General features: G+C 33.1%; 1 protein-coding gene across 4 annotated transcripts in view; it reads right to left on the bottom strand.

The window, feature by feature from the left end:
• The window catches only part of PTBP2 (polypyrimidine tract binding protein 2), an 85,025-nt gene that overhangs the window by 28,490 nt on the left and 28,792 nt on the right, over window positions 1–27,743 (bottom strand). For all 4 annotated transcript variants that reach the window (XM_032867194.1, XM_032867191.1, XM_032867192.1 and 1 more), the window contains exons 4-7: window positions 10,018–10,190; window positions 9,012–9,155; window positions 3,392–3,556; window positions 3,190–3,300 (exon numbers count right to left, since the gene is read on the bottom strand). In XM_032867194.1, coding sequence (XP_032723085.1) covers window positions 3,190–3,300; window positions 3,392–3,556; window positions 9,012–9,155; window positions 10,018–10,190 — 593 coding nt within the window. The remainder of the gene's footprint in view (window positions 1–3,189; window positions 3,301–3,391; window positions 3,557–9,011; window positions 9,156–10,017; window positions 10,191–27,743) is intronic.

Raw genomic sequence — 27,743 nt, 5'->3', positions numbered from 1 at the left:
CTCTAAATGACACCTGGCTTAGACTAGGGTGGTGGCGAGCTGGGAGACAAAAGGATAGGTGCGACAGAAATTTAGGATGAGAATCAATAAGATTTGGTGATAGACTGAAAGTAAAAGGAATAAAAGTCCTGTTTTCTGGCTTGTTACTGATGTCAAATTTGGTACCCTGAGACTTACTACCACAGTGAACAACACAGAGGCAGGGTTCTTTTGGGGGGAGGGAGCAAGGCGAGGGGGTGGCCAGGGAAGGTAAGTTACAGGAGTTGAACTGAACACACTAATCTGGAAGGTTCCTGATGGTCCACTAATTTCCTAGTCTGGGTCTCTTAGAAAGGATCTGATGCTAGAGAGCCACGTGGACACTGTCAGAGTCACAAAGGTGTAATTCAGCCGTGGGAACAGATGAAGTCCCCCCTGCGGAAGGGAAGGGATATGATAAGATATAGTCAGAGAGGTAGAATAGAATCTAAGCGAGAAGTGTTAGAGACCAGGAGAAGAGATGATTTTAAGAGAATGGCTCAGAGTCAAATGTTACCTAGAGGATGGGGACAATAAGGATTGAATAGCGCTGTTGAGATTTAGCACTGTGGCAATCGCTGGTGACAGTAGGAAGAACAATTTGGGTAAAAGGGGGTTGAAACCAATATGCAAGAGGTAGAGAAATAAAAAGGAGATAAGTATATACAGCAAACAAAGGGCCTATTTAGTAAATCTGGCTATAAATGACAAGAGAGAAGAATAGGGGAATAGCTGGAGAGTTATGTGGAGTTCAGGGTAAATTCACATACAATGAGAGATTTAAGGATGTTTGAAACACTGGTGAGAAGTAGCCAACAGAGAGAAAAATATGAGAAAGAGCGGATGACAGTGCAAAGTCTCTTGGAGGGCAGAAAAGGATAGGATGGGGTGTTTACTGATCTTAGAAATATCTGTATCTTTTATTAGAAGAGAAAGATAGGTGTGGTATAAGTAGATTTTGTGAGAAAAGCTGATGGGAGTGTCCACCTATTTTTCCTAAGAAGCAGGAGGCAAGGTCATAAGGGGGAGTAAGGAGAGACTTGGTGGAAGGAGAATTTTCTGATACAGTCACTGTGAAAAATGGGACAGCATGCTGACTGGAGAAATAGGGTAAGATTTTTTCAAGTAGAGAGCTTAGTCTAGTTGTAGTTGATGATGATGAATTTCGACCAGTAACAATTGCTAGATCATATGATATTCTCTAGGTATACTCAACATACAGGCATGAAGAAAGATTACTACAGTCAGGTGTCAGGCTTATAAAATAATGGGGCAAGCAAGTTTGGGAAATAAACTTTTTTGCTTCTCTAATAATAGTGAGATGAAGTTAAGATACCAAAATAGTTCATTAATAATTAATACTAAATAATTACCTGCTCTCTTAGAATTGCAATTGCACACCTTTGTGGAAAAGACCTGAGTAAGTGTATTCAATATTCACAAACACCTGATGCTTATTATCTGTACATAGAAGATTGGTTAAATGAAAACTTCAAATATCTGATAACATTATTAAAGGATAATCTTTTGTCATGATTATAGATTATTTCAGGTGAAACACACACATAAACTACTTTCCCCTTGAATTATAGCCCAAATGCAGTGTAATTTCAAATCAAATTCCATTTCATTGGTCTTTTACCAAATACTCTTCCCTCTGCACCAGAAGAGATGATAAAAAATATTCCACATTAAGGAAGACATGCACTATATTTAAATATGTTGTCAAGGTGGAAAAAAAAAAATGCCATAAAGATCATGGCTTCTAGATTTTCTCTGCTACTGACCAAACCTCATACCACATGGATTTTGGCTACTCTCTAAATATAAAATATCTCCAAAGTTGGAGGGCTAGGACATGCAAAGAGAAATCATTATTTTTGGAAAAAAGAATTCCAAATGTTAGTGTGTGCCTGAAAAGGAAAATATAGAAAATTAGGTAATATAACTTAAGAACCAGTAAGTAGCAACATATTGGAGAAAAACGGGCTGAAAATATGTCTACCTCAAATAATTTACCTCTTTAAGTTCAAGTTTTTACCTCTTTAAATATTAGCCTCTCCTTGTAACACGGGAAAAATTCCTGTTCTGTTTACAACATAAAATATCAGAAAAAAATGAGAGAACAGCACTTGCTAAGCCATTTCAATTATGCCAATATTAACAGTACAGACTTTGTGCTACTTGAAGCTCTATCTGCTCCCCAAATGAGATTGTGAGGATGGAAACACAATGAAACAATCAAAAATGGTCTAAGTTCCATACAATCTATCTTAATCTAGAGGAAGCACTGAAGTATTACACAGCATAATTGGTTTAAAGTAAGAGTAAAAGGGAGAAAAAGAGGCAAGACAGAAGGTAAAGGAAGGTAAGTAAAGACAGTTGATGTAATGGTTTAATAATGAATATGTAATGGTTTAACAACAGAATAATAATTACAATGAAATAATATGACCCAAGAAGTTAAAGAACTAGAGCGAAGGTAGATTTAAATATGATACACAAACATAAGATTAAGGCATTTAGAAGCAAAGATATGATATGTAGTTTTCAAGGATGGCCATGATACGGGAACATACTTTACTTCTTTTAATAGTTTCTTACCCTCCATATATAACAATAAAAATATAAAGGATGTAAATAAGAAGTAGACTAAGAACCTATTTAAAAAAGCTATCTTTTTAAAACAATCTTTAAAAAGATTAAATATACTGTAGTCTTACATACTCTGAGAGCCTATCATAACATCTGAGCCCCATGTGTGATGATATATTTTAGCTAAACTCTCTTGACAGCTAAATTAATTACTCTGAAACTCCCACTGGAAAACATTTAAAATCTTTACTGGTGTGCATGTACAATTTAATCCTGCTATATCCTCAAGAGCTTAAAACTTTGGACCTAAGTCAAACAAAACATGCAAAATAACAAAAGTATGTATTATAGATAACTACACATATCATTATCCTTAAAAAGTAACACTTCTTTATCACAAATTTAAGCTTTCCTAATAGTATCTAAATGACACCAATTTGTGCCATCTATAATGCTATAAGGTATTGCCAAGTTATGTCAGTATTACTAATGTTAGCTATATATATGTGTGTGTGTCTATCTGCCACTGAAAAATATCGCTATATCCAAAAGAAAAAAGAAATGCTCCAGACTTACTAGTTTTGCTTGTTGAGCATTTACTGGATCACCATACTGGAGAAGAGCTTGAAACTGGTTATTTTTTGTAAATGTGATTATCTTCAATACAGCACCAAACTTAGAAAATATCTGTTAAAAACATTAAAATCAAAGTATTATTTATCTACTGTACATTATTTCTCCAGTTTATAGGTAAACATGAAAATTAAGTTAAACTTACTTGGTGAAGAACATCAAGTGTTACAGGGTAGTACATATTGTCAATAATTATTCTAAGCACTGGACTCTGGGCTGGAGTCACTGCACTCTCACTAACTGTGGTGCCACTAAGAGGAGTATTTGCTGTCTGGACAGCAGTCACAGCTTGAAGAACTGCTTGAGCACGCTGAAAATTGAAAGTTAAACAAGTTAGAAATATATTCAGTATTTCCACTTATACTCTGCTGTATGTTATACTACTAGCTCATTTCTTTTCTAGAACATATACAGAGTAAATGAAATTTAACAGTCACTCAATAAATACTTCTGAGCATCTGCCATGAGCCAGGTACCACCTGTTTATAATTCAAGTATTCTACTAGTATTTACCTCAAAGCAATTATCTAGGGCTTGGGACCTATACTGAACAAGCAATGATAGGCAATGTAATTTATTTTCAAAAGAAGAGAATATAGTTTGGCCGATTCACATAATCAGAAAATGTTTTAAATAGAAAGTTTTAGAGAATAAAACTTCAACCTAACATTATTCACTCCATAAAAAAGGCACATGGTAAACCTCAGCAAGATTACTAGATTACCCAAAAAAAACTCCCATAAAGCTTATTATTTTTAATACAATCTTTAAGGAGGAATACATATTACCATAACTTCTAAGATACTATTAAATTAAACCAGGAGAGATGTACTACTGTTAAGACACCTCTTAATTTCTGAGTTCTTTTTTAATTTATGAGATTTTAATATGTGAAAAAAAATACAGAATAGAGTATTACTACTGTGACAGATTCCATTAAAAAGAAAATAATTTTTCTATCTATCTGGAGTCAAAAAACCTACATAAAGGCAAATAATTGTTAAGTAACAATGACAAATACCATTATATCGCTTTAGAGTTTAAAAAAGCTGTATTAGCAGATGAACAGAAATATCAACTGAACACCTTGATAAATGAAAAGGAAGGAGAACACAAAAGAATTAGGCCAACACTTATAAGAATAAACAAAAATAGTCAGTGCTCCCTCTAGCAGCACATTTGCTATGGCGGTAAACATTCTGCAATATATGTGTATCAAATCAACACATTATATATCTTAAATTACACAATATATTCATTATATCTCAATAAAGCTGGAAACAAAAAAGAAATAGTTCACTGAAATATCACATAACCAGGAGATCACAGAGTTTGGAATTCAAAGGACCACATGCCTATATGGTTAAATCTCACTATTTAAATGCTAATGAAATAACATGGCCTATAAACTTATATACTGGCTAACGTGATTCAAAGTATCTTAAGTAATGTACTGCAATATTACTTCTTTCATTAGTAAACCATGTCCTTGGATATATTTATGTTATTACAAGCAAAGAAATATCACAATGTGGGAAAATACTAACATCTCCTCTTTCAAATAATGGAATGTCTTTTTAAAATAGGAATCACATGATCATGATATACTATCCAAATGGTACAAATGTTTAAGTTTCCTCTGCAACCCTATCACGCTAGCTGCTTTCCCCAACCCATTCCTCACCAATATTATCATGGGTATTCTTCCAGAGATACCATCTACACACACGAGCATATATGTATCTAGTCTGTGTAAGTACACAGGTGTATGTCTACTCCATACATTCTTTCCCAATACTATTCACTTTTCTCCATCTTCTTTTTATAGCTTAATAATTAGGTTCTCCATTAACAAATAACTTTCTGTATTTTTTTAGTTGATGAAACAGTGCTTGCCAACCTAAGTTTTAATTAAACTTAGTGAACCATTACATACACACATAAAAGGACACAAATCAGAAGTGTATAAGCTCAATAAAACATCACAATTTGGACAGATCTATGAAATGACTAGATAAAAAACAGAACATTATCAAAGCTCCAAAAGCTACATTCATGTTTTCTCTCAGTTATATAAATTGTATCATAGAATACATATGATGTGTTCTACTTAGTTTTGGCATTTTTGTTTTCTGTTGTTTTTTTTTTTTTTTTTGGTCTGGCTTCTTTCAGTAAATATTACTTTCATGATGTGCATCCATGTTTTGCAGGTACCAGCAGCTTGGTCATTTTTTTGTATTCTAACAAATTCCAATGAATAAATATGCCACAGCATATTCTGCTGCTGAACATATGAATCATTTCTATGTTTGGACTATTATGCATTAGTGTTCCATGAACTTTCTCATACAGATCTTTTGATGTACATACAATGTGTTTTCTCAGGTATGTTAACTAAGAGTAGATTTACTGAGTCAAAGAATAGATGTATATGCTCAACTTAACTACATATTTCAAGTTTTTAAACATGATTCTATGAACTTACATTCCCACAGTATATACGAAAGCTCTAGCTTCTCTACCTTGTTACCAACACTCGGCATCACTCATCTCATCAATCTGATGGTACATGGTAGTATCTCACTGTGATTTTAATTTGTGTTGTGAAGTTTCTTAATGCAAACCTAAACGACTCTTTATGGATCAAAAGATAGCCTTCTGGAGGAAACTAAGGTGAGACGTGAAGATGTGTAGCAACTGGCCATGTGAAGTGTGTGTTGGAAAACTAATACAAAAGCAGGCAGGCCATAATATTCCAGGCAAAGTAACATCACAGAAACACAGTGGTTGGAAATAAGATTGGAAATAAGAGAAAGCATGAGAGGTTTACAATTACTTTTGGGTAGAAGCATAGGCAAATATATAGCCAATAAAACAGAAATAATAGCCACCTCTTCTGAGGCCCTTTATCATGAACATGAAAAGAATCTGCTTCAGGGTAGTAACCTAAGTCAGATTTGTTAGACAGGGAGAGAGAAAATGAGAAAGGGGGGAAGGGAAGGAAGAGAAGGGAGGTACTAGGGAAAAAGAATTCAAGAGGGGAAAGTAAAAAAGTAGATCAGTAAGAAAGCTATTATAACAATATAGCCAATATATTATAACAATATGACTGTGTGTGTTTGAGCTATTCAAGTAACAAGAAAGATGATGAAAATTAGGCAGACATTTAAAAAGAGTATACTGGGGTGCCTGGGTGGCTCAGTGGGTTAAGCCTCTGCCTTCAGCTCAGGTCATGATCTCAGGGTGCTGGGATCGAGGCCCACATCGGGCTCTCTGCTCAGTGGGAGCCTGCTTCGCCCTCTCTCTCTGCCTACTTGTGATCACTCTCTGTGTCAAATAAATAAAATATTTAAAAATAAATAAATAAATAAATAAATAAATAAAAAGAGTATACTGAAAAGAGTAATCTGATGACTGATCACGGAAGAATTCATTGTTGACTCATATTCATTTGCCTCTATTATGAATGCCCATGAAAATGCCTATAAATGAAGTGATGGGGATGAAAGAGTACACTGATCACGATGAGCAATGAGTAATGTATAAAATTGTTGAACCACTATACTATACACCTAAAACTAGTATAACACCATATGTTAACTATACTGGAATTTAAAAAACTTAATTAAAAATGCCTGTAAATCAATACAAAATGGAATAAACCCAAATACTGAATAGAGAGAACATCATCATTGGCTGAGAACACTTTCATCAAATTCCTGGAATACACAAAATTAATAGAAACGAATGACACAAAAGACATAGTGAACACATAGCAAACAGGATTTGCACTGACAGCCACATAAATCAGAGAAACTGGGAGAGTTATGGGGGGGAGGGAATAAAAGGGTTAAAGTAAAGTCAGCCTAATGAACAAATAATTAAACTCCTCTTCCTCCCCTCCCCCATCATCTCTCTCCTTTAACCATTAAAAAACAAAAATAACAAAATGCTCCCTTAAACAAAGAGGAATTCTAAAGAGAGTTCTATTGGCCCAGACCTTTCTGGGGAATCCCAGCTTAGTATCCAAACTCATTACTTAATCTGAAGGAAAACATACCAGTATAAACAGTAAAACCTAATTCTGAAATATGAATAGACTACTGGGGGAGGAGGGGCAGACAGATGGATACACGATAAACATAACAGCTAACAGTGAAGGAAATTCAGTAATTTACACATAGTGAAGTATTTTTTTTAATACTGTTAATTAGGGGCACATCGGTGGCTCAGGTCATGATCTCAGGGGTCCTGGGATTAAGCTTGGAATCAGGCTCTTTGCTCAAGCAGGGAGTCTGCATCTCCCTCTGCGCACCCCCCACTCCGCTTTCTCCCTCTCAAGTAAATAAAATCTTTTTAAAATAAAAAGTATGTTTTTTAAAACAAATAAATAATAAAACAAATAAAGCACTGTTAATTCGAATCCTTAAAGAACTGTGAAATCATAAAACATGGTCAATTGCAACATAAAAAAAATGATCAGAAAAGATTAAAGGGCTTTTGAAAACTAAATATATGGCTGCAAAACCACATTCTTTTTTTTTTTTTTCCCCCCAACAGAAGCAACTTCTCATTGATTGTTCCCTTTATCTATCTGGAATAACCTAGACCAGAATAAGTACATTTACTTCCTAACCACTTTTAAGTTTGTTACTCAAATGTCCCTTCTTCATGGGGCTTTCACTGTTTATTCTATTTAAGATCATAAATAAAGATGCCTTATCTTTATCTTTTTCATGTTCCTTGCATTGGAAGCTTTTAAAATGAGAATGCCTTCATGAATTACTTTACTAAAAATACTAATAAATAAAATTGATATATAAATACCATTTTAAATTCTAAGTAAAATGAAAATAGAGTATTTTCTTTTAGAATATTTCCAATGTAAATTTTTAGAAGTACAATTTCTGGTTCAAAAGTAATAAAAATTAATACCAAATTAAAACAAAGAAAAAAACAGCAGAAAATTTAGTCTTATCTTCAGACAGAAAGTTTTAAATGCTTATTTACATATAAACTATCAAAATAATCTTGAAAGGTCACTTTTTATGATGGTTAAAATCTATGAGGAACTATTAGTCCATTACATTTTCCGTAAGACAAAGAGTAAGACATAGTTTAGCTTTTACTGAAACAGAAAAGATATAATTAGCTAAAAACTATATTAAAAGAGCTAGCTTTTAGACCATCCCTGTGATGCTATGTATTTAGGTATAAACCCATTCCTATATTATTTTTTAAATATTGATTTTAAATAATTAGTATCTTTTACATCACATTTTTAAGAAATAAATCAATATATTCTCAATTCTTACATTCCCTCCCCAAGGAAAACCATTAACAGATCTTCAATAAAAATATTTCCATGAGAAACCTGAGTCCTATAAAAAGTTATAAAGTAACTAAAGGCATTAAACATTATACCTTAAAAATCTAAGCAGCAGAGTTCTACAGTTTATGTTAATAGTGAGCCCAATCTCATAAACAGTTTCTATACAGAAATCTGAACTTGCAACATGAAAATGAACATTCTGACCAGAACCTTAAGGCTTTGAAAAAATATTTAACTAATTCATCAGGTACCAATTTAAAACATGAAAATAATAGACTGTACGTATTTTTTGTAAATTAACATAATATTTAATATTTAGGGACATACTGCAAGAGAATATCTTAAAAATAATAATACCCATAATTACATCTTTCTGTTATAAGTCTGAGTTTCTTAATATGTCAGTTTTATTTATGTACCTACACATACTCACTTGGTTTAATGTATTATCTGTTTTTAGTTCTTTGTGATTGGAGTACTGGATATAAATTGGTTGGTTACGGAGATGAGGTGTCACAGCAGAATAGTAATTAACCATAGTAATAGCTGCTTCCTCTGTTGCTAGTTCCAAAAATGCCTGTAAAATAAAGAGCAAAAATTGGAATACTATGAATTATATTCAAGTAAACCTCAATATCTGTGTAATCTATTCAGCTAATGAGAAAAATCAGTATCTAGAGTATAACTTTCCCAGTTACATTTAGACACCCAAATAAGTTATCTTTATTTTCCATACACCACAAATGTGACCAAACAAAAGCTAGAGAAAACAAAATCCAAACATTTTTAAGTATCAGAATTTTACCATTCTGATACTAGAGAACACAAAAAGAGATTTCAAAGTCATTTTTAAACCAGTATAACTCAGAAAAGGGAAAAAATTAAAAATTAAATATAAGATTAGTGATTAATTATATTTAAATGAACGTTGAATTTCATAATTTCTTTTAAAATGGTATCACTGGAAATTTTAAAACCAACTCTCATTTTTAATATTCCTGCATCTTTCTGCCACAGCTACATTTATTCAATGAAGAATACCTAGGATTAGTGACTATTTTCTTCTAATGCTATCAGATAAATATTTCCATCTGATAAACTTAAAGGATAAGATGCTACTAGTGCCCCCATTAGTTTGTGATATTACAAAGTAGAGCCACAATAAAAGAAATCCTTCATTTGTATTTTCCACAATCTCATTATAACAAAACAAAAGTGAATTCAAAAGGCAAAATGTGAAAACTACATTGGCTCATTTTGGCTCCCTAGCATTAGTTTCTGAAATAGCATTACCAGGAAAACTCAAAATAAGACTTCTGTTACGTTCTTTTAGAAAAGTTAAGACCTACCATATTCTATCTTTTTATTAGGATTAGCTAATTCCCTCATACGGGGTAGTTTGGGGCTTAACATTTTACAGGACCTGAAAGAAGCATTACCTGATTTTTTCCTTTCAGCATAAGGATGTTGGTCACCTTACCAAAAGGTAAGCCTAAAGCAATAACTTCAGTTTCTGTCACTTCACCAGGTAATTTTCGAATATGAAGTACACGAGAAGGAGCACCATCCATTTTATCTTCTCCTTTAAATTTTTTGCTATCATTACCATTGGCTGAAAGACATTTTTTAAAGTTTTTACTAATTTTCCTCATTTGCATAAAAAACCCACACAAAACAAACTTTAAAAAAGAACTTAAGAACATAGCTGAGTAAACCTGAATATTTCCTAAAAATTCAAAAACCAGGCTTCCAAAGGAATAGAGAAAATCATATTCACCAATTATTATTAAATAAAATTACATTATCAATTAAGGTAACTATTAGGTAAATGTTTCTGAACAGAACAATTTCTGTCACTGTCAGAGTAACAAATGATAAGTAAAAATATTAAAATGCAATTTCATAAAGAAATTGTCCAATGCCTAAAGAATACAATTATCTTATAATTTAATCATTTTATTACCAACTAACAGAAATGAAAAAAAAAAAAAAAAAAAAAAACCACAGTAAAACTTCTGACCTGGCAAAAATTAAGGAGATTGTAATTTTACCTGGGATAATTATAAATGGTTCAATTTAGAAAATATACTCAAAACTGGGAACAAAGAAGGCAATGCTGTAAAAATAATCATGCAGTCAATCCACAGGCTTACCTACAATGAGCCTCTCCTAATTTATTCATAATACCACTTAATCTACCTAAATATTTTGTCACCATCAACATCTAAATTCTATAAAACACTCATGGACTTGATTAACTTTTTCTGTTACTCTCACCTTAAAGTAAACTGATACATTTTAATCAAAAAATTAGTTATCTGCCTTGATTCCAAAGCCTCACCAAAAATAAAAGTCCTACTAAAGACATAATAAAATAGGTCATGTTTTATGTTAAAACCATTTGAAGACCTTGCAGTCTATCCACTATTCCATATCCGTGGTTCCAAATGGTCTATGGACTAAAAGATGTTTCTGAAACTAAAACAAAGGATACTTAATAAACTGAGAAATATACATGTACACTCCACTTGTAACTTTAGGTACTTCATGGTACTCCCCAAATCAAAACTACCCATAAACATATGTGTGCTGTGTGTGTGTGCGTGTTTGTATATATGCATATATACAACAACATCTATAAAATTCTAAGATCAATTTGATTTCTAAGTGTCTTTAAAGTTCATTCACACATTGATTCCTTATGAGTTCCTGAGTACTGGGGCATCTGCGAGGCTCAGTCAGTTAAGCATCTGACTCTTGATTTCAGCTCAGGTCATAAGATCCTGCCCCAGGTCAGGCTCTGCACTGGGTGTGGAGCCTGCTCTAAGATCCTCTCTCCCTCTACCTCTGCCACTCCCCACCATTGGAGTATGCATGCTCTAAAAATAAGTAAATCAGAAACAGAAGAGTTAATTAGTATCAAGAACGTGTTTGGCACTGTTTGAGGCTCTGGGGGTACAGCAGTGAACAAGATAATTATTAAGATCCCCAATGTTCTCTTACAGTCTATTGGTAGAGGTGGACTATTACACTACACTACAGGAGGATCTCCAAAACAAGTATCACATTAGATATAACTGCCAACAAAGATTTATACTTTCTCCCAAAGATCATGTAACATCAAAACCTACATTCTCTTCATACTCTGTTACTCCCTCAGTTGGTGACTATTTTTAGAAGGGGTGGCTAATAAAAATTTATATTTTAGTGCTAAATATTATGAAAATTTTCATTTCAGATGAGAATATAAGAACATGAAATGAGGGGAGGGCTAGCAAGATGGTGGAGGAGTTAGAGACCTAGATTTCATCTGGTCCCAGGAATTTAGCTAGAGAGTTATCAAACCATTCTAAGCACCTATGAACTCAACAGGAGATCAAAGAAAACAACAGCAGCAATTATGAAAAGAAAAGCGACCACTTTCTGGAAATCATATTCTATCCCTTCACTGTATTTAACCTTATTTTTTTTTTTTACATAAGTTCTTCTTTCTTTAAAATTTTGGGATACAGTTTCTTCTAACAGACCAAAATATACCCTAAGTCTAGTGTATGGCTTTGTTCTATTCACCTGTCTGATCACATTCTCTTTTTTTATTATTAAATTTTCCCTTTCTTTTTTCAACCAACTTTTTATCTTACCAATTCTTTTTTTAAAATCTTTTCTAGTTTTCATTTTTATAGTCATATTCCATCCCTTCATTGTATTTACCCTTATTTTTGTTTATCTATGTGTGTGTATATATACACACACACATATACATGTATACACACACATACATTTTTCTTTCTTCTAAATTTGGGAGGCAATTTCTTCTAACAGACCAAAATACATCCCAAATCAAATCTAGTGTGTGACTCTGTTCTATTCACTAGCCTGATCATATTCTTTCTCCGCCCCCGCCCCCCACAAATTTTGGGTCTCTTATTTGTTAAGTGTGTATTTTTCTGGGGTCACTGTTACCCTTTTAGCATTTTGTTCTCTCATTCATCTATTCTTCTCTAGACAAAATGACAAAACAGAAAAACATTAAAAAAAAAAAAAAAAAAAGAATGAGGCAGTACCAACTGCCAGGGACCTAATCAACATGGACTTATTAGTAAGATGTTGGAACTAGAGTTCAGAATGATGATTATAAAGATACTAGCTGGGCTTGAAAAAAGCATAGAAGAAACTAGAGAATCCCTTTCTGGAGAAATAAAATCTAACAAAGTTGAATCAAAAAGGTTATTAATAACGTATAATAAAAAATGGAGGCTCTAACTTCTAGGGTAAATGAGGCAGGAGAGAGAATTAGGATAAAGAAGACCAAATGATGGAAAATAAAGAAGTTAAGGAAAAGAGAAATGAACAACTACTAGAACACGAAGGGAGAATTCAAGAGAAAAACTGAAACAATTTTAGAATTGGGATCCCAGAAGAAGAAAGAGAGGGGGACAGAAGGTATACTGGAGCAAATTATAGCAGAGAACCTCCCTAATTTGGGGAGGGAAACAGGCATCAAAATCCAGAAGGCACAGAGACCTCCCTTCAAAATCAGTAAAAAATAGGTCAACACCCTGACATCTAATAGTAAAACTTACAAATCTCAGAGACAAAGAGAAAATCCTGAAAGCAGCTTGGGACAAAAGGTCTGTAAGCTACAAGTGTAGAAACATTAGATTGGCAGCAGACCTATCTAGAGACCTGGTGGGCCAGACAGGGCTGGCATGATATATTCAGGGTACTGAACAAGAAAAATATGCAGCCAAGAATACTATATCCAGCTAGGCTGTCACTGAAAATAAAGAGAGATATAAAAAGCTTCCAGGACAAATAGAAACTAAAAGAATTTGTGATCACCAAACCAGCCCTACAAGAAATATTGAAAGTAGTCCTCTAAACAAAGAGAAAGCTTGAAAGTACCACAGACCAGAAAGGAACAGAGACAATATACAGTAATAGTCAACTTACAGGTAATACAATAGCACTAAATTCCTAACTTTCAATAGCTGCCCTGAATGTAAATGGGCTAAATGCCCCAATCAAAAGACATAGGGTATCAGACTGGATTAAAAAAAAAAAAACAAGATCAATATGCTGTCTGCAAGAGACTCATTTGGACCTCTAGATTGCAAGTGATGGGGTGGAAAACCATTTACCATACTAATGGACATCAAAAGAAAGCTGGAGTGGCAATCCTTATATCAGATCAATTAGATTTTAATTAAGCCAAAGACTATAATAATAAAAGATGAGGAAGGACACTATATCATACTTAAAAGGGTCTATCCAACAAGAAGATCTAACAGTTGTAAATATTAATGCCAGTATGGGAGCAGCCAATTATATAAGGCAATTAATAGCAAAATCAAAGAAACACATAGACAACAACACAGTAATAGTAGGGGACTTTAACACCCTCCTCACTGAAATGGACAGATCATCCAAGCAAAAGATCAACAAGGAAATAAAGGCTTTAAATGACACACTGGACCAGATGGACTTCACAGATATATTCAGAACATTCCATCCCAAAGCAACAGAATACAAATTCTTCTCGAGTGCACATGGAACATTCTCTAGAATAGATACATCCTGGGTCACAAATCAGGTCTCAACCAGTACCAAAAGACTGGGATCATTCCCTGCATATTTTCAGACCACAATGCTTTGAAACTTGAACTTGATCACAAGGGGAAAATTGGAAAGAATTCAAATAAATGGAGGCTAACGAGTATCCTACTAAAGAATGAATGGGTCAACCAAGAAATTAAAAAATTGAAAAAATTCATGGAAACAAATGAAAATGAAAACAGAACTGTTCAAACTCTTTGGGATCCAGACAAAGCGGTTCTAAGAGGAAAGTATATAGCAATACAAGCCTTTCTGAAGAAACAAGAAAGGTCTCAAATATACAACCTAACCCTAAACCTAAAGGAGCTGGAGAAAGAAGAGCAAAAAAACCTAAACTCAGCAGTAGAAGAGAAATCATAAAGATCAGAGCAGAAATCAATGAGACAGAAACCAAAAGAACAGCAGAACGATCAACAAAACTAAGAGCTGATTCTTTGAAATAATTAATAAGATGAATAAACCCCTAGCCAGACTTATCAAAAATAAAGGACCCAAAAAACTAAAATCTTGAATGAAAGAGGAGAGATCACAACCAACACCAAAGAAATACAAACAATAACAAAACTTATTATGAGCAACTATATGCCAACAAATTAGACAATCTGGAAGAAATGAATGCATTCCTAGGAACATATAAACTACCAAAACTGAGTTAGGCAGAAACAGAAAACCTAAACAGACCCATAACCAGTAAGGAAATTGAAGCTGTAATAAAAAATCTCCCAACAAACAAGAGCCCAGGGCCAGATGGCTTCCCAGGGGATTCTACCAAACTTTTAAAGAATTAATACCTATTCTCCCGAAACTGTTCCAAAAAAATAGAAATGTAAGGAAAACTTCCAAACTCATTTTTTAAGGCCAACATTACCCTTGATCCCAAAACCAGACAAAGACCCCATCAAAAAGAAGCACAGACCAATATCCCTGATGAACACGGATGTAAAAATTCTCAGCAAAATACTAGCCAATAGGATCCAACAGTACATTAAAAGGTTTGTTCACCACGACCAAGTGGGATTTACTCCTGGGCTGCTAGGTTGGTTCAACATGCACATATCAACCAACATGCACATATCAACCAACATGATATGATATATTAATAAAAGAACAAGAACATGAGATACTCTCAATTGATACAGAAAAAGTATTTGACAAAGTACAGCATCCTTTCTTGATTAAAACTTCACAGTGTAGGGTTAGAGGGAACAGACCTCAATATCATAAAAGCCATCTAAGAAAAACCCATATAATGAGAATATCATTATAAATGGAGAAAAACCAAGAGCTTTTCCCCTAAGGTCAGGAAGACGGCAGGGATATCCTCTATCACCATTGCTATTCAACATAGTACTAAAAGTCCTAGCCTCAGCAATCAAGACAACAAAAAGAAATAAAAGGCATCCAAATCAGCAAAGAAGTCGTGAAACTCACATTCTTTGCAGATGATATATGACATTTTATGTGGAAAACCCAAAATTCTCCACCTCAAACCTGCTAGGACTCATACAAGAATTCAGTAAAATGGCAGGATATAAAAATCCATGCACAGAAATCAGTTGCATTTCTATAAACCAACAAGACAGAAGAAAGAAAGTAGGGAGTTGAACCCATATACAATTGCACCCAAAATTGTAAGATACCTAGGGATAAATCTAACCAAAGGGGAAAAGAATCTGTGCTCACAAAACTATAGAATACTCATGAAAGAAATTGAGGAAGATACAGAGAAATGGAAAAACGTTCTGTATTCACAGATTAGAAGAACAAATATTGTGAAAATGTCCATGCTACCAAGAGCAATCTACACATTTAATGCAATCCCTACCAAAGTACTATCAACTTTTTTTACAAAATGGAACAAATAATCCTAAAATTTGTATGGAAACAGAAAAGCCCCGGTGTGGCCACAGAAAGACTGAAAAAGAAAACCAAAGCTGCAGGCATCACAATGCCTAACTTCAAGCTCTATTACAAAGCTGTAATCATCAGACAGCATGGTACTGGCATAAAAACAGACACATAGATCAATGGAACAGAATAGAGGGCCCAGAAATGGACCCTTAACTCTATGGTCAACTAATCTTTGACAAAGCGGGAAAGAATGTCCAATAGAAAAAAGACAATCTTTTCAACAAATGGTGTTGGGAAAATTGGACAACCACATGCAGAAGAATGACAATGGACCATTTCCTTATACCACACACAAAAATAGATTAAAAAATGGATGAAAGACCTAAATCAAAATTCTTCAGGAGAACACAGGCAGCAACCTCTTCAACCTCAGCCATAGCAATTTCTTCCCAGACACATCGTCAAAGGCAAGGAAAGCAAGGAAAATTAACTATTGGGACTTCATCAAGATCAAAAGCTTTTGCACAGCAAAGGAAACAGTCAACAAAACCAAAGACAACCAACAGAATGGGAGAAGATATTTGCAAATGACATATCAGATAAAGGGCTAGTATCCAAAATCTACAAAGACCTTATCAAACTCAACACCCAAAGAACAAATAATCCAAGGAAGAAAGCAGAAGAATGAACAGACATGTCTCCAAAGAAGACATCAGATGGTGAACAGACACATGAAAAAGTGCTCAACATCACTCGGCATCATGGAAATACAAATCAAAACCACAATGAGCTCTACCTCACACCAGTCAAAATGGCTACAATTAGCAAGTCAGGAAATGACAGATGTTGGCGAGGATACAGAGAAAGGGGAACCCTCCTATACTGTTGGTGGGAATGCAAGCTGATGCAGCCACTCTGAAAAACAGTATGGAGATTCCTCAAAAAGTTGAAAATAGAGCTACCCTCTCATCCAGCACTACTGGGTATTTACTCCAAAGATGATGTAGTGATCAGAAGGGGCAAGTGCACCCCAATGTTTACAGCAGCATTGTCCACAATAGCCAAACTATGGAAAGAGCCTAGATGTCCATCAACAGATGAATGGATGAAGAAGATGTGAGATAGATAGACAGATGAAAAGGAATATTATGCAACCATCAAAAAATGAAATCTTGCCATTTGCAACAACTACAGTTGGAACTGTAGGGTGGAACTACAGGGTATTATGATAAATGAAATAAGTCAATCAGAGAAAGACAATTATCATATGATCTCACTGACATCAATGTGGAATTTGAGAAACAAGTCAGAGGAGCATAGAGGAAGAAAGGAAAAATGAAACAAGACAAAACCAGAGGGGGAGAAAAACCGTAAGAGACTCAATCTCAGGGGTGGAGGGTGGTGGGAGGGATGGGGAGCCTAGGGGATGGACATTGGGGAGGGTATGTGCTATGGTGAGCACTGTGAATTGTATAAGACTGATGAATCACAGACCTATACCCCTGAAACAAATAATACATTATATGTTAATAAAAATATATATAAATAAAAACCAAAAAAGAAAAGAATATAAAATGAGGGAATGTGGATTTTTTAATCATATGACTAAGCATACTTCCATATATAAAAACACTCCATGCTGTGAAGTGTATAAACCTGGTGATTCACAGACCTGTACCCCTGGGGATAAAAATACATTCTATGTTTATAAAAAAATTTTAAAAAATTAAAAAATTAAAAAAGAAAAAAAAAAAGAAAAAAACACTCCATACCTGGAAAAGAAAAAGGACGCAAGAAAATATATAGCCCATATTAGTTCATGAAACACATAGGCCATTTATTAGCCTATCAGAGAAGTAAGGAAGTCAGGGTGTCTCTGGGTTATAGATCTGTGATTTCTCAGAAGACAAAGTACAATAACTTGGACTTCTTTCCATGATCTTTTCCCTTCCACTCCCCAGGTAAACCCACAAACTTTTGGTTTGTGAATGTAAAACCAGTAATAATTAAAATGATTTCGAAGAACCAAAGCAACAACAATGTAGTAATGCTTTTATTCATGCATATAGGTTGTATATAAATTATAGAAATCTCTAATCACATTTTCCATATGTTATTCAGCCTTCTTAAAGCCTTTTGCTTAAGATGTTCTTCCTAAATTCAAAATAATATGTTAAAAAAAAAGTAAAAACTATTTCTATTTGAATACTTCCCGAGTGGTTTTCTACCTCAATTCTATAGTGAACATCTTCACCTCTGATCAGTCTATCCTTTCCTTGACTGACCTTTGCTCTTCAGTGGTATTTACCTACAGTTTTGACATAAACGGTCTAATTTGTCGTTTGTTAAATCCATCCATGATCAAAATACTGTGAGCCCTTTCACACTTACCAATCTCTCTGTTCTCACAACATCCTTAACAATTCATTTCTTGTTTTCTTACTTCCCTGATTCATTTTACAGCTGCTTCAAACCCTTTGCTTATGTACTCATTCCCAGTAATAGCTGGGAGTTCCTGAAGCCGTTTTGGCCCCCAAGTCCTAGCTTTACTTGCTCATGTGAACACTCCAGCACTTCTGTCTCAAAACCCAACTTCTCATTTAATTTGTAAATCTATTATTTTAGTCCCACTCATTCACCAATATTCTAATTCTATGCTTCCAACTATGTATCAACCTGAAGTACATTTCAAAACTTTATACTTCTACTTATTTATAAAGTAGAAACTAACAAAATGTAAGTACATTCTCAATCTCTTAAGTCTTTCACACTCAAGCATTTACAAAGAGCACTGGTAGCATCCATTATCAAATGCGAAACTGAAAAGAAAAACAGTTTCAATTCCAAGCAGTTTTAAGTTAGACTTCAGGGAAAAGCATAATGTTATAGAAGCTGTTGGCTTTAGAAAAAATAAAAAATCAAAAGAATATGAGTTATGAAAAATGAATGTCTGTACACTTTACTTTCCTATTTGGGAAAGCAGAAATTCAAAAAAAAAAAGGGTTAACTAGAAATGCAGGTATATTCAGAGAGAGATTTTTGTTATTCTGCTAGTTGTTTAGTCAAGACTAACAGCCACCACACAAAAAAATCTTAGGTTTACTGTAAAAACTGGCTGTAAATGCATTTTTAAGAAGCTGCACAGCCCACTTGCCAAAAGCACCTTATACGTGAGCTAGAAAAAATAGACACCTAGACTAAACTAGAAGTCTCATGTGCTGAAATACTTTCAAAACATTATAACAAAATGAGATGACATTACATAAAAATGTCTTCACAAAGAAGTTAAAATGAAAACCCCAGAGTTCTGAGTACCATATATCAGAATCCATGGAATGATTTCAGTTCTTTCACATAAAGCAAAATGTCACACTTTCAGCAATAATAAATCCTGCTATTATAGAACAATTAGCAGCACTGACAGAAATATATATGACTTAACTTAAAGGAATATTCCATATCCACAGCTATAAAGAAATGACTCAAAAAATTTTACAGTTGTCAAGGCTCCTTCCCACTAACAAATAGTTACAAACTCCTTTCAATGAAATCCAATCTCAGTACTAGTTGGAGCTCGTTGTTTTCTTTTTTGTTTCACTTTTATTTCTGAAGGAACTAACGCTTTACAATTTAATCTCAATACACTAACTTAGTAGATATTTACCTGAGACTAAGGTTCTAATGACATTAACTTTTGTTACTTCTAAAATTATTTTTTTGACACAAAAACTAGGTAGGTATATATTGAGAAAGAAAGTCTAGACAGATAACGGAAAGGCCACTGAGATAGATTTTTTTTAGAAACAAAATTCTATAGTAAGGTAAATTTGAGGAAACATTTTGGATAAATCTGGAATATAACAATGAAATGCTGTTCTGTATCTGATAACCATAGAAGTTTCTTTATAATATGGTCTATAAAAGTACCTTTTTTGAGACACTTAGATTGACAATAGCATATTTTTCCAGGCAAGTGTAAGCACTAGTTCTTAAAGGTCTTTTTTGCCATTTGCTCTTATATGCAACAATATTCAAATCAGACTCTGAGAACATAAACAGATTCTCATCTTTTTATGTTAAGGGGAAAAAAATCTTAAAACTCCGTGTTTCCACTGTGAATAAAGGTAAAATAAATTGAATGCATATAAATTTATGTTAAAACAAGGCTTTAAGGAATATTATTCCATCATTCCAAGACTCAATTCATTTCTTGGTCATAAAATACATTAAGTATCATTCCTAAACGTGCTTTTAACAGACAATTCTTTCCACCACAAACAAATCCCCTTTTCCACTATCTTCCCTTTGTTAATGGGACTATCATCCATCAATCCATCAAGTCTAAGCCCAAACTAATACTTCTCCCAAACTAGTCTATTTCCAAATAACTCAGAAGTTATAATTTCTTGATACATCATTTCCTCCATATTCTAAGAACCTAAAACTGAGGACACTTAATATCTCTGGAGCAGATTATTGTTAAAAGTGTTTAAATGCCCTATGTACAGCAGTGACCCCCCACCCCTCCCACACACACGAAATACAAATGGAAGAAAAATCCTTTTTAAAATGTAAATCTGGTAAAGTTTAAAGTCCTCAACAAATCAAATCCTATATCCAAACCCCTACCTATCTGGACTCAACTTCAGTCATTCCCCCCCTCATATTTCACATTCCAGCCAAAAAAAACCCAAAAAAACCAAAAACAAAAAACTAAGGGTAGTTCATGATTCCCAGAGATAGCCTACTGTTTCAAACAAATTTTGGATTGCACAACTTAGTTAACTGATATGGAACATGTCCAATACTACAGAGAATTCCCTTGTACTTCTTGTTAATCCCAACACCCACCATAGGCAATATTTATACTTAAAATGGATTATCTGTTCTTTATAAAACTTTATAAAAATGGAATCACAGATTCATTTCAGTGATTTCTGTTTTCTGTCTGGCTTCTTGTGCTTCATATACTGTCTTAATATTCACTCATGTTTTTGTGTTGTTAATAGTCATTCCTTTGTTACTAATTAGTACTCTACTATATGATTATACCACAATTCATTGACCCATCTTCCTATTCTGTGTCACAGACATTTGGTAATTTCAAGTTTGGGACCATAATGAATAAAGTTTTTTATATACATATTGTACAAGTCTCCTTCATTGGGTAAAAACCTAGATGTAGAAGTACTGGATGATAGGCCATGTTTATGTTTAACTTTGTAAGATACTGCCAAGCTGTTTTCCAAACTATTTTACACTTTTACCAGCCATGGTGAATTGTTCCATTTGCTCTATATCTGCATCATTTATGTTGCCAATCTGTTTAACTTTTGCCAAGATTCTAGTTGGCGTGACAAGATACCTCATAGCAGTTATAACTTGTTTTTTCTTGAGGACTAGTACATATTTTCATGTGCTCATTAGCCAGTCATATATCTTCTTTTATCTATTTCAAAAATTAGGCTCTTTGTATTTTAGATGTGAAAGAATTATTTCAAAGAAAGAAAGAATTCTTTATATATTCTGCAGAGAAGTCCTTTGTCAAAAATATGTATTAATATGTGAATATTAGTATCTTTTCCCAATCTGTGACTTGCCTTTTCATTATCTTAACAACATCTTCTGATGAGAAGGTTTTCATTTAGGTAAGATGTGGAGTTTATAAACTATTGCTTTATGGGTAGTGGTTTTCGTGTCTTCCCTAATAAATCTTTACCTCAAGTTGTGAATATATTCTATAATTATTTTTAAAAAGCTTTTACATTTCATTTTTTAGGTTTAGGTATATATTCATCTATTATTTCTGTACTGTATTAAGTAATTTGAGTTTCTTTTTTCATATGTGTTTCCAACTTTCTGGCACCATTTCTCCAACTGAATGACCAATACACCTTTGTAAGTAATCAGTGGATCTTAAATGTAGGTGTTTACTTCTGCACACTATTCTGTAAATACTCATCTTGCTAATACTAAACTGTTTGATTACTACAAGTCTACTGTGAATCTTGAAATTAGATTGTGTTGACTTTTTTCTTTTGGAAATGGTTTTATTTAGTTCATCTAGATTATTTTTTATTTCCACATAAATTTTAGAATCCACTTGTCAATTTCAATTTAAAAGCCTGGTGAGCTTGACTGACTTTAAGATTCAATTCCATTTAATTTAGGAGAAAATGGCATTTTAACATATTGAGCTTTCTGATTCATGAACATGGTTTCATTCTCACTTAGGTCTCTAGTATCTCTCTGCCATGTCTTGTATAGTTACTGGTGTTAATGTCTCCCACATTATTTGTCAAATTTATTCCTTAATATTTTGTCTTTCTCAGATTTTTGTAAATGCATTTTTAAATTTTCATTTTCCAATAATTAGCTAATAATATCAGGAAACTATTTTTGTATAATGAACTTTATTATGTAACCCTTCTAAATTCAGTGATCAGTTCTATGAAATATTTTGTAGATTCCTTTGGGTTTTTTATTTTAAAAATCATGCTGGCACAACACTAATGGACTAGAGTGTATTATGCTAAGAAAAGTAAGTCAGAGAAAGACAAATATGTAATTTCACTCATATGTGGAATTTAAGAAATGAAACAGATAAACAAGGGGAGGGGAAGGAAAAATAAAATAAGATAAAAACAGGAAGGCAAACCATGAGAGAGTGTATAGTTAAGAGAACAAACTGAAGGTTGCTAGAAGGGAAAAGAGTAGAGGGATGGGATAAATGGGTAATGAATATTAAAGAGGATACTTATTGGGATGAGCACTGGGTGTTATATGTAAGTGATGAGTCATTAAATTCTGAAACCAATACTACACTTTATGTTAACTAACTTAAATTAGTTGAATTTAAATTTTTAAAAAATTACATAGCAAATAGTTGAATGGCAAGTTTATACAAAGTCAGATATTAAAAATAGTAACGAAATATCATATGCAGTATTGTGAATTGCCAGAAACACTTACACTTCTCTGTAATTACTAAACAAATGTAATAAATAAATATAATAAAATTAAACTCAATTTCAAAATAAAAACAAAAATGCTGACTGTGAATAAGATAGTTTTACTTCTACCTTTTTAAGATTTATGGTTTTTATTCTATATGCGCTTACATAAGCAAAAAGGTGGAAAAATTGTGAACACAGAAATCCTTACTTCATTCCTGTTTAATTCAAGAAAAAACGTTAAGTATTTCACTATTAAAGAATGGAATTTGTTTTAGGCTCTTATTAGACCTTTATTCTCCTTGTGGAAGCTCCCTTATCTTGCTAGTTTTCTAAGATTTTTATCATGAATGAATGTTGTATTTTTCAAATGCTTTTTCTCTATTGACATGAAATTTTTTTCTTCTTCATTCTATTATTGTGATAAATTATACTGAGTTCACTTGCAAATGTTAAACCTTACAATCCTCCAGTAAGCCTCAATTAATAATTATCGAATTATTATTGACATATTGCTGGATGTGATCTGCTAACATTTTGTTAAGAATGTCTGCATTTATGGCCACGGTGGCCAAACTGTGGAGGGAACCAAGATGCCCTTCAATGGACGAATGTATAAGGAAAATGTGGTCCATATACACTATACACTGTGGAGTATTATGCCTCCATCAGAAAGGATGAATACCCAACTTTTGTATCAACATGGACGGAAATGCAAGAGTAAAGCAGAGAGAGTCAATTATCATATGGAATGTCTGCACTTGAGGGTGGTGGGGTTATGGACATTGGGGAGGGTATGTGCTATGGTGAGTGCTGTGAAGTGTGTAAAACTGGAGATTCACAGACCTGTACACCCAGGGCTAATAATACATTATACGTTAATAAAAAATTTAAAATTAAAAAAAAAAGAATGTCTGCATTTATGTTAATAAAATATATTAGTTTGAAACCTTGACTCCTTACATCTTCTTTGTTAGATTTTGGCATCAGTTACAGCAGCATCATAAAGTAGAATTTGCAGTATTCCCTGCTTCTCTATTTTCTGAAAAAGTATACTGAAGAAAAAGTATACTTTGAAGCTTCATACCTGACTGAAATCACCTATGCCTGGAGTAATCTTCATGGAGAAATTTTAAGTTCAATTTTTGTAACAGACACAGAGCTAATCTGTATTTATTATGGAGTTTATATCACCTTGATAAATTAGGTTTCTAAAGGATTTTGTCTATTTCACCTAAGTTGATGAATTTATTGGCATTGTTGCTGTTTGTAATATTGCCTTATTTTCCTATTAACATTCTATAGGATCTGTACTGGTACCTCTACTTTCATTCCTGATATCGGTATTATAGTTTTGATAGAGGATTATTAAACTTTTTGTGTAATATAAGCCTTTCCTAATATAAGTATATAGGTGTAGACATATTTCCCCCCATGTACTTTCTTGCATTATAGCCAACAAATTTTGATATATTTTCACTTTTATTCAGTCAGAAAGATACCCTTATCCTTTCTTAATTCATGTATTGTTCAGAATTACATAGTTCAATTTCTAAATTATTTGGTAATTTCTTAGATCTCTTACTGTTTTTGATTCCTACTTAAATTTCACTATAATCAGATACTACATGAGCTCTCAGCCATTTGAAATCTATTGAGTTTATTTTATGTCTTAAAATATAGTCAGTCTATCACAGTGCTATGTACACTTGAAAAATTATTCTGAAGTCAGGGTACAGTTTCCTGAATATGAGTTAAGTCCAGCTAAAGGACAACATGTTCAAATCCTCTATGTATCTATTTTAAAGATCTAATTGTCCTATCAATTACTGTTAAATCAACTAATTTTAAAATATCCAACAATGATTATAGATCTCTCTCTTTAGCTTTATATATTTAATGAATGCTAAAGTTCTGTTATTATAGTATACAAACGTTTTCCAATATATTAACCCTTTAAACACACAAAAGATGCTTTTTTAATATCTGGTAATACTCCTTGTCTTGAATTCTACTGACTGAAGTTAAAATAATCTCAACTTTCTTGTGCTTGTTGTTTGCACAGATACTACTTTCCACCCTTTTTACATTCATTCTGTGTCTTTCTACCTCAGTCTGACTCTAGTAATAGGTACTACAGTTAGCACCAGTCTGACAATCCAGTCTGACAATCTCTGCCTTTAATTGGACTTCTTAGATCAGTAATGTCTGAAAGAAATGTTCAGCAAATAATATAATCTTAAATATTCTATTAACCACATCAAAAAGTAAAAAGGAATAAAATTAATTTTAATAATATATTTCAGTTCAATATATCTGAAATACTACCGTATCAACATACAATCAATATTTTAAAAAATGAAGTATTTTGCATTCTTACTACTTCTGATTACTACATCTTTGAAACACACATGCACCAGACATACATCTCAAGTAGGAATAGCACATTTCAAGTGCTCATGGCTTCATATAGCTAACTAGTGATTACTACACTAGAATAAGGTTTTGGGGTTTTTTTTGCCAGTTTACTTTTACACATTAGTTTTGTGTTTAGAGGTTAGTTTAACATCTATTTTTTAAACTACCCAGTGTTTTTGGTGGTGGTCTTCTTTTGCACTGCACTAATATTTGATAGTATTCCATTTTAAACTGTCTATGGGCTTTTTCTTTTTAAAGAGCCCTTTTGAGGTTTATTCACATACAATAAGCTGCATATATTTAAGACATACAATTTGACAAGTTTTGATATATGCACACATCCATGAAATCTTCTCTAAGAAATACTAAAAGTATACATATCCCTCACCCCCAAATTTCCTTTTACTCTTCGCAACCATGTCCCCCTTGCACTTCCCCACACCCAAATCCAAACTGCTTTAGTTTGCATTTCCTTGCATTCTTTATAAATGGAATCATACTCCTTTTTCCCACTTCTTTCACACAGCATAATAATTTGGAGATTTATCCCTCCTACTACATATATCAGTAGCTCACTCTAGGCGAGTCTGGCTGGCTCATTTGGTAGAGCATGAGACTCTTCTTGATCCTGAGGTCATGAGTTCAAGCCCCATGTTGGCGGAAAATAGATTATTCTCTAGGACTGAGTGGTATTTCATGATATTTAATGGAATACAATGCCAAAACTACAATCTATTTATCTATTCAGCTGCCAGTGGACATCTAGATTGTTTTAGGCTTTGGGTATTACAAAAAAAGCTACTATGAACATTCATCTTAGTTTTTTAGTTTTTTTTTAAAGTGACATATGCCTTCATTTCTCATGCATAAATGCCTAAAAGACAAACACCTGGATCATTTCATAGATGTTTAAATTTTAAGAAATGGCCTGATTATTTGCCCAAGTAGTTCTACAAGTTTACATTTCCAACAGTATATGATTATGGTTCATCCACATCCTTTCCAATACTTTTAAATCTTTTCAATCTTTTAAATTTTAGCATTGTATTAAGGGGTAATGTTACCTCACTTAAGTTTTAACCTACATTTCTCTAAAGATTAATACTTGAGCATCTTTTTCATGTGCTTATTTGCCATATGTTTTTGCTGAACTATCAAGTCCTTTTGCCAATTTATTACATTGGATTGTTTAGAGTTTTAGAGCTTATACAGTTCAAATTTATATATACCCTGGATCAAAGTTCTTTATCAGCTATATACTTCAAAAAGATGTTCAGATATTCTATGGCTTATTTTTTCATTCTACTATCAATGTCTTTCGAAATACTTTAAATTTTAAAAACTCACAAAGTCCCATTTGTTCTTTTATAAATTACACTTTTAGGGTCCTAACGCAAAGTCATAAAGATTTCCTACTATGTCTTCTAGAAGCTTTATAATTTTAGATTTTATTTACATCATGTATGTCCCTCTTAGAGCTAATTCTTAACTATGGTATGAGATATAGATCCAACTTTTTTTGTTTTGTTTTATTTAAACATATGGCTACCTTAGTCAAAAACTAACTGTCCATAATTACATAGATTTCTGGATTCTATTCTGTTCTATTTATCTATTTATCTTCTTTATGCCAATGTGACACTGTTTTGACTACTCAGCTTTATAAGAACGTTTGAAAATAGGAAATCAGTCCTCCAACTTTCTCTCTATTCACATTTAACTATACTTCGTTGTATCTTTTTTTTTTTTTGGCGATTATCTCAATATATAGCCTTAATAGAATCTACATTAGAGTTAATATTCTATCATTTCATATAAATAATAAAAACCCTATAACTGTAAAATCCTATTTCACTTAGTGCTAACTGTTGTCCTAAGAACATCTACATATATAAACCACATAATACAAAGGTTTTTTTTAATGTACATAAATAGTCTTTCAAAGAAATTTAAAAGAATAAAAAAGTCTTTTTAATTTACACACACATTTGCCATTCCTGGTACTCCTGGTTACTTCCTGCAAATCCAAGTTTTTACATAGTGTCATTCTATTCAATCTAAAGTTAGCTCCCCCCCCTTTAGTAAAGGTGTTGGACACCTGTGAAATGGCTTTTTCCTAACTGTAAGATTTGCTCTTATCATTAGTTTTCAATATTCTGACTATTACATGCCTAAGTATGGTTCTTTTTATTTATCCAACTTGATATTTTTCTTAAAATTTTAGAAGTTTTCCACCATTACTACTTGAACTAATATACTTGGCTGCATTCTGTTTACTTTCTCACTGGAACTCCAATTATACATGTATTAGACTGATTCATTTTCTT

This window comes from Lontra canadensis, unplaced genomic scaffold, assembly GCF_010015895.1.
Source record: "Lontra canadensis isolate GAN:19392208 unplaced genomic scaffold, GSC_riverotter_1.0 scaffold33, whole genome shotgun sequence".
Taxonomy (NCBI): Eukaryota; Metazoa; Chordata; class Mammalia; order Carnivora; family Mustelidae; genus Lontra; species Lontra canadensis.
This window is presented reverse-complemented; position numbering and strand designations above follow the sequence as displayed.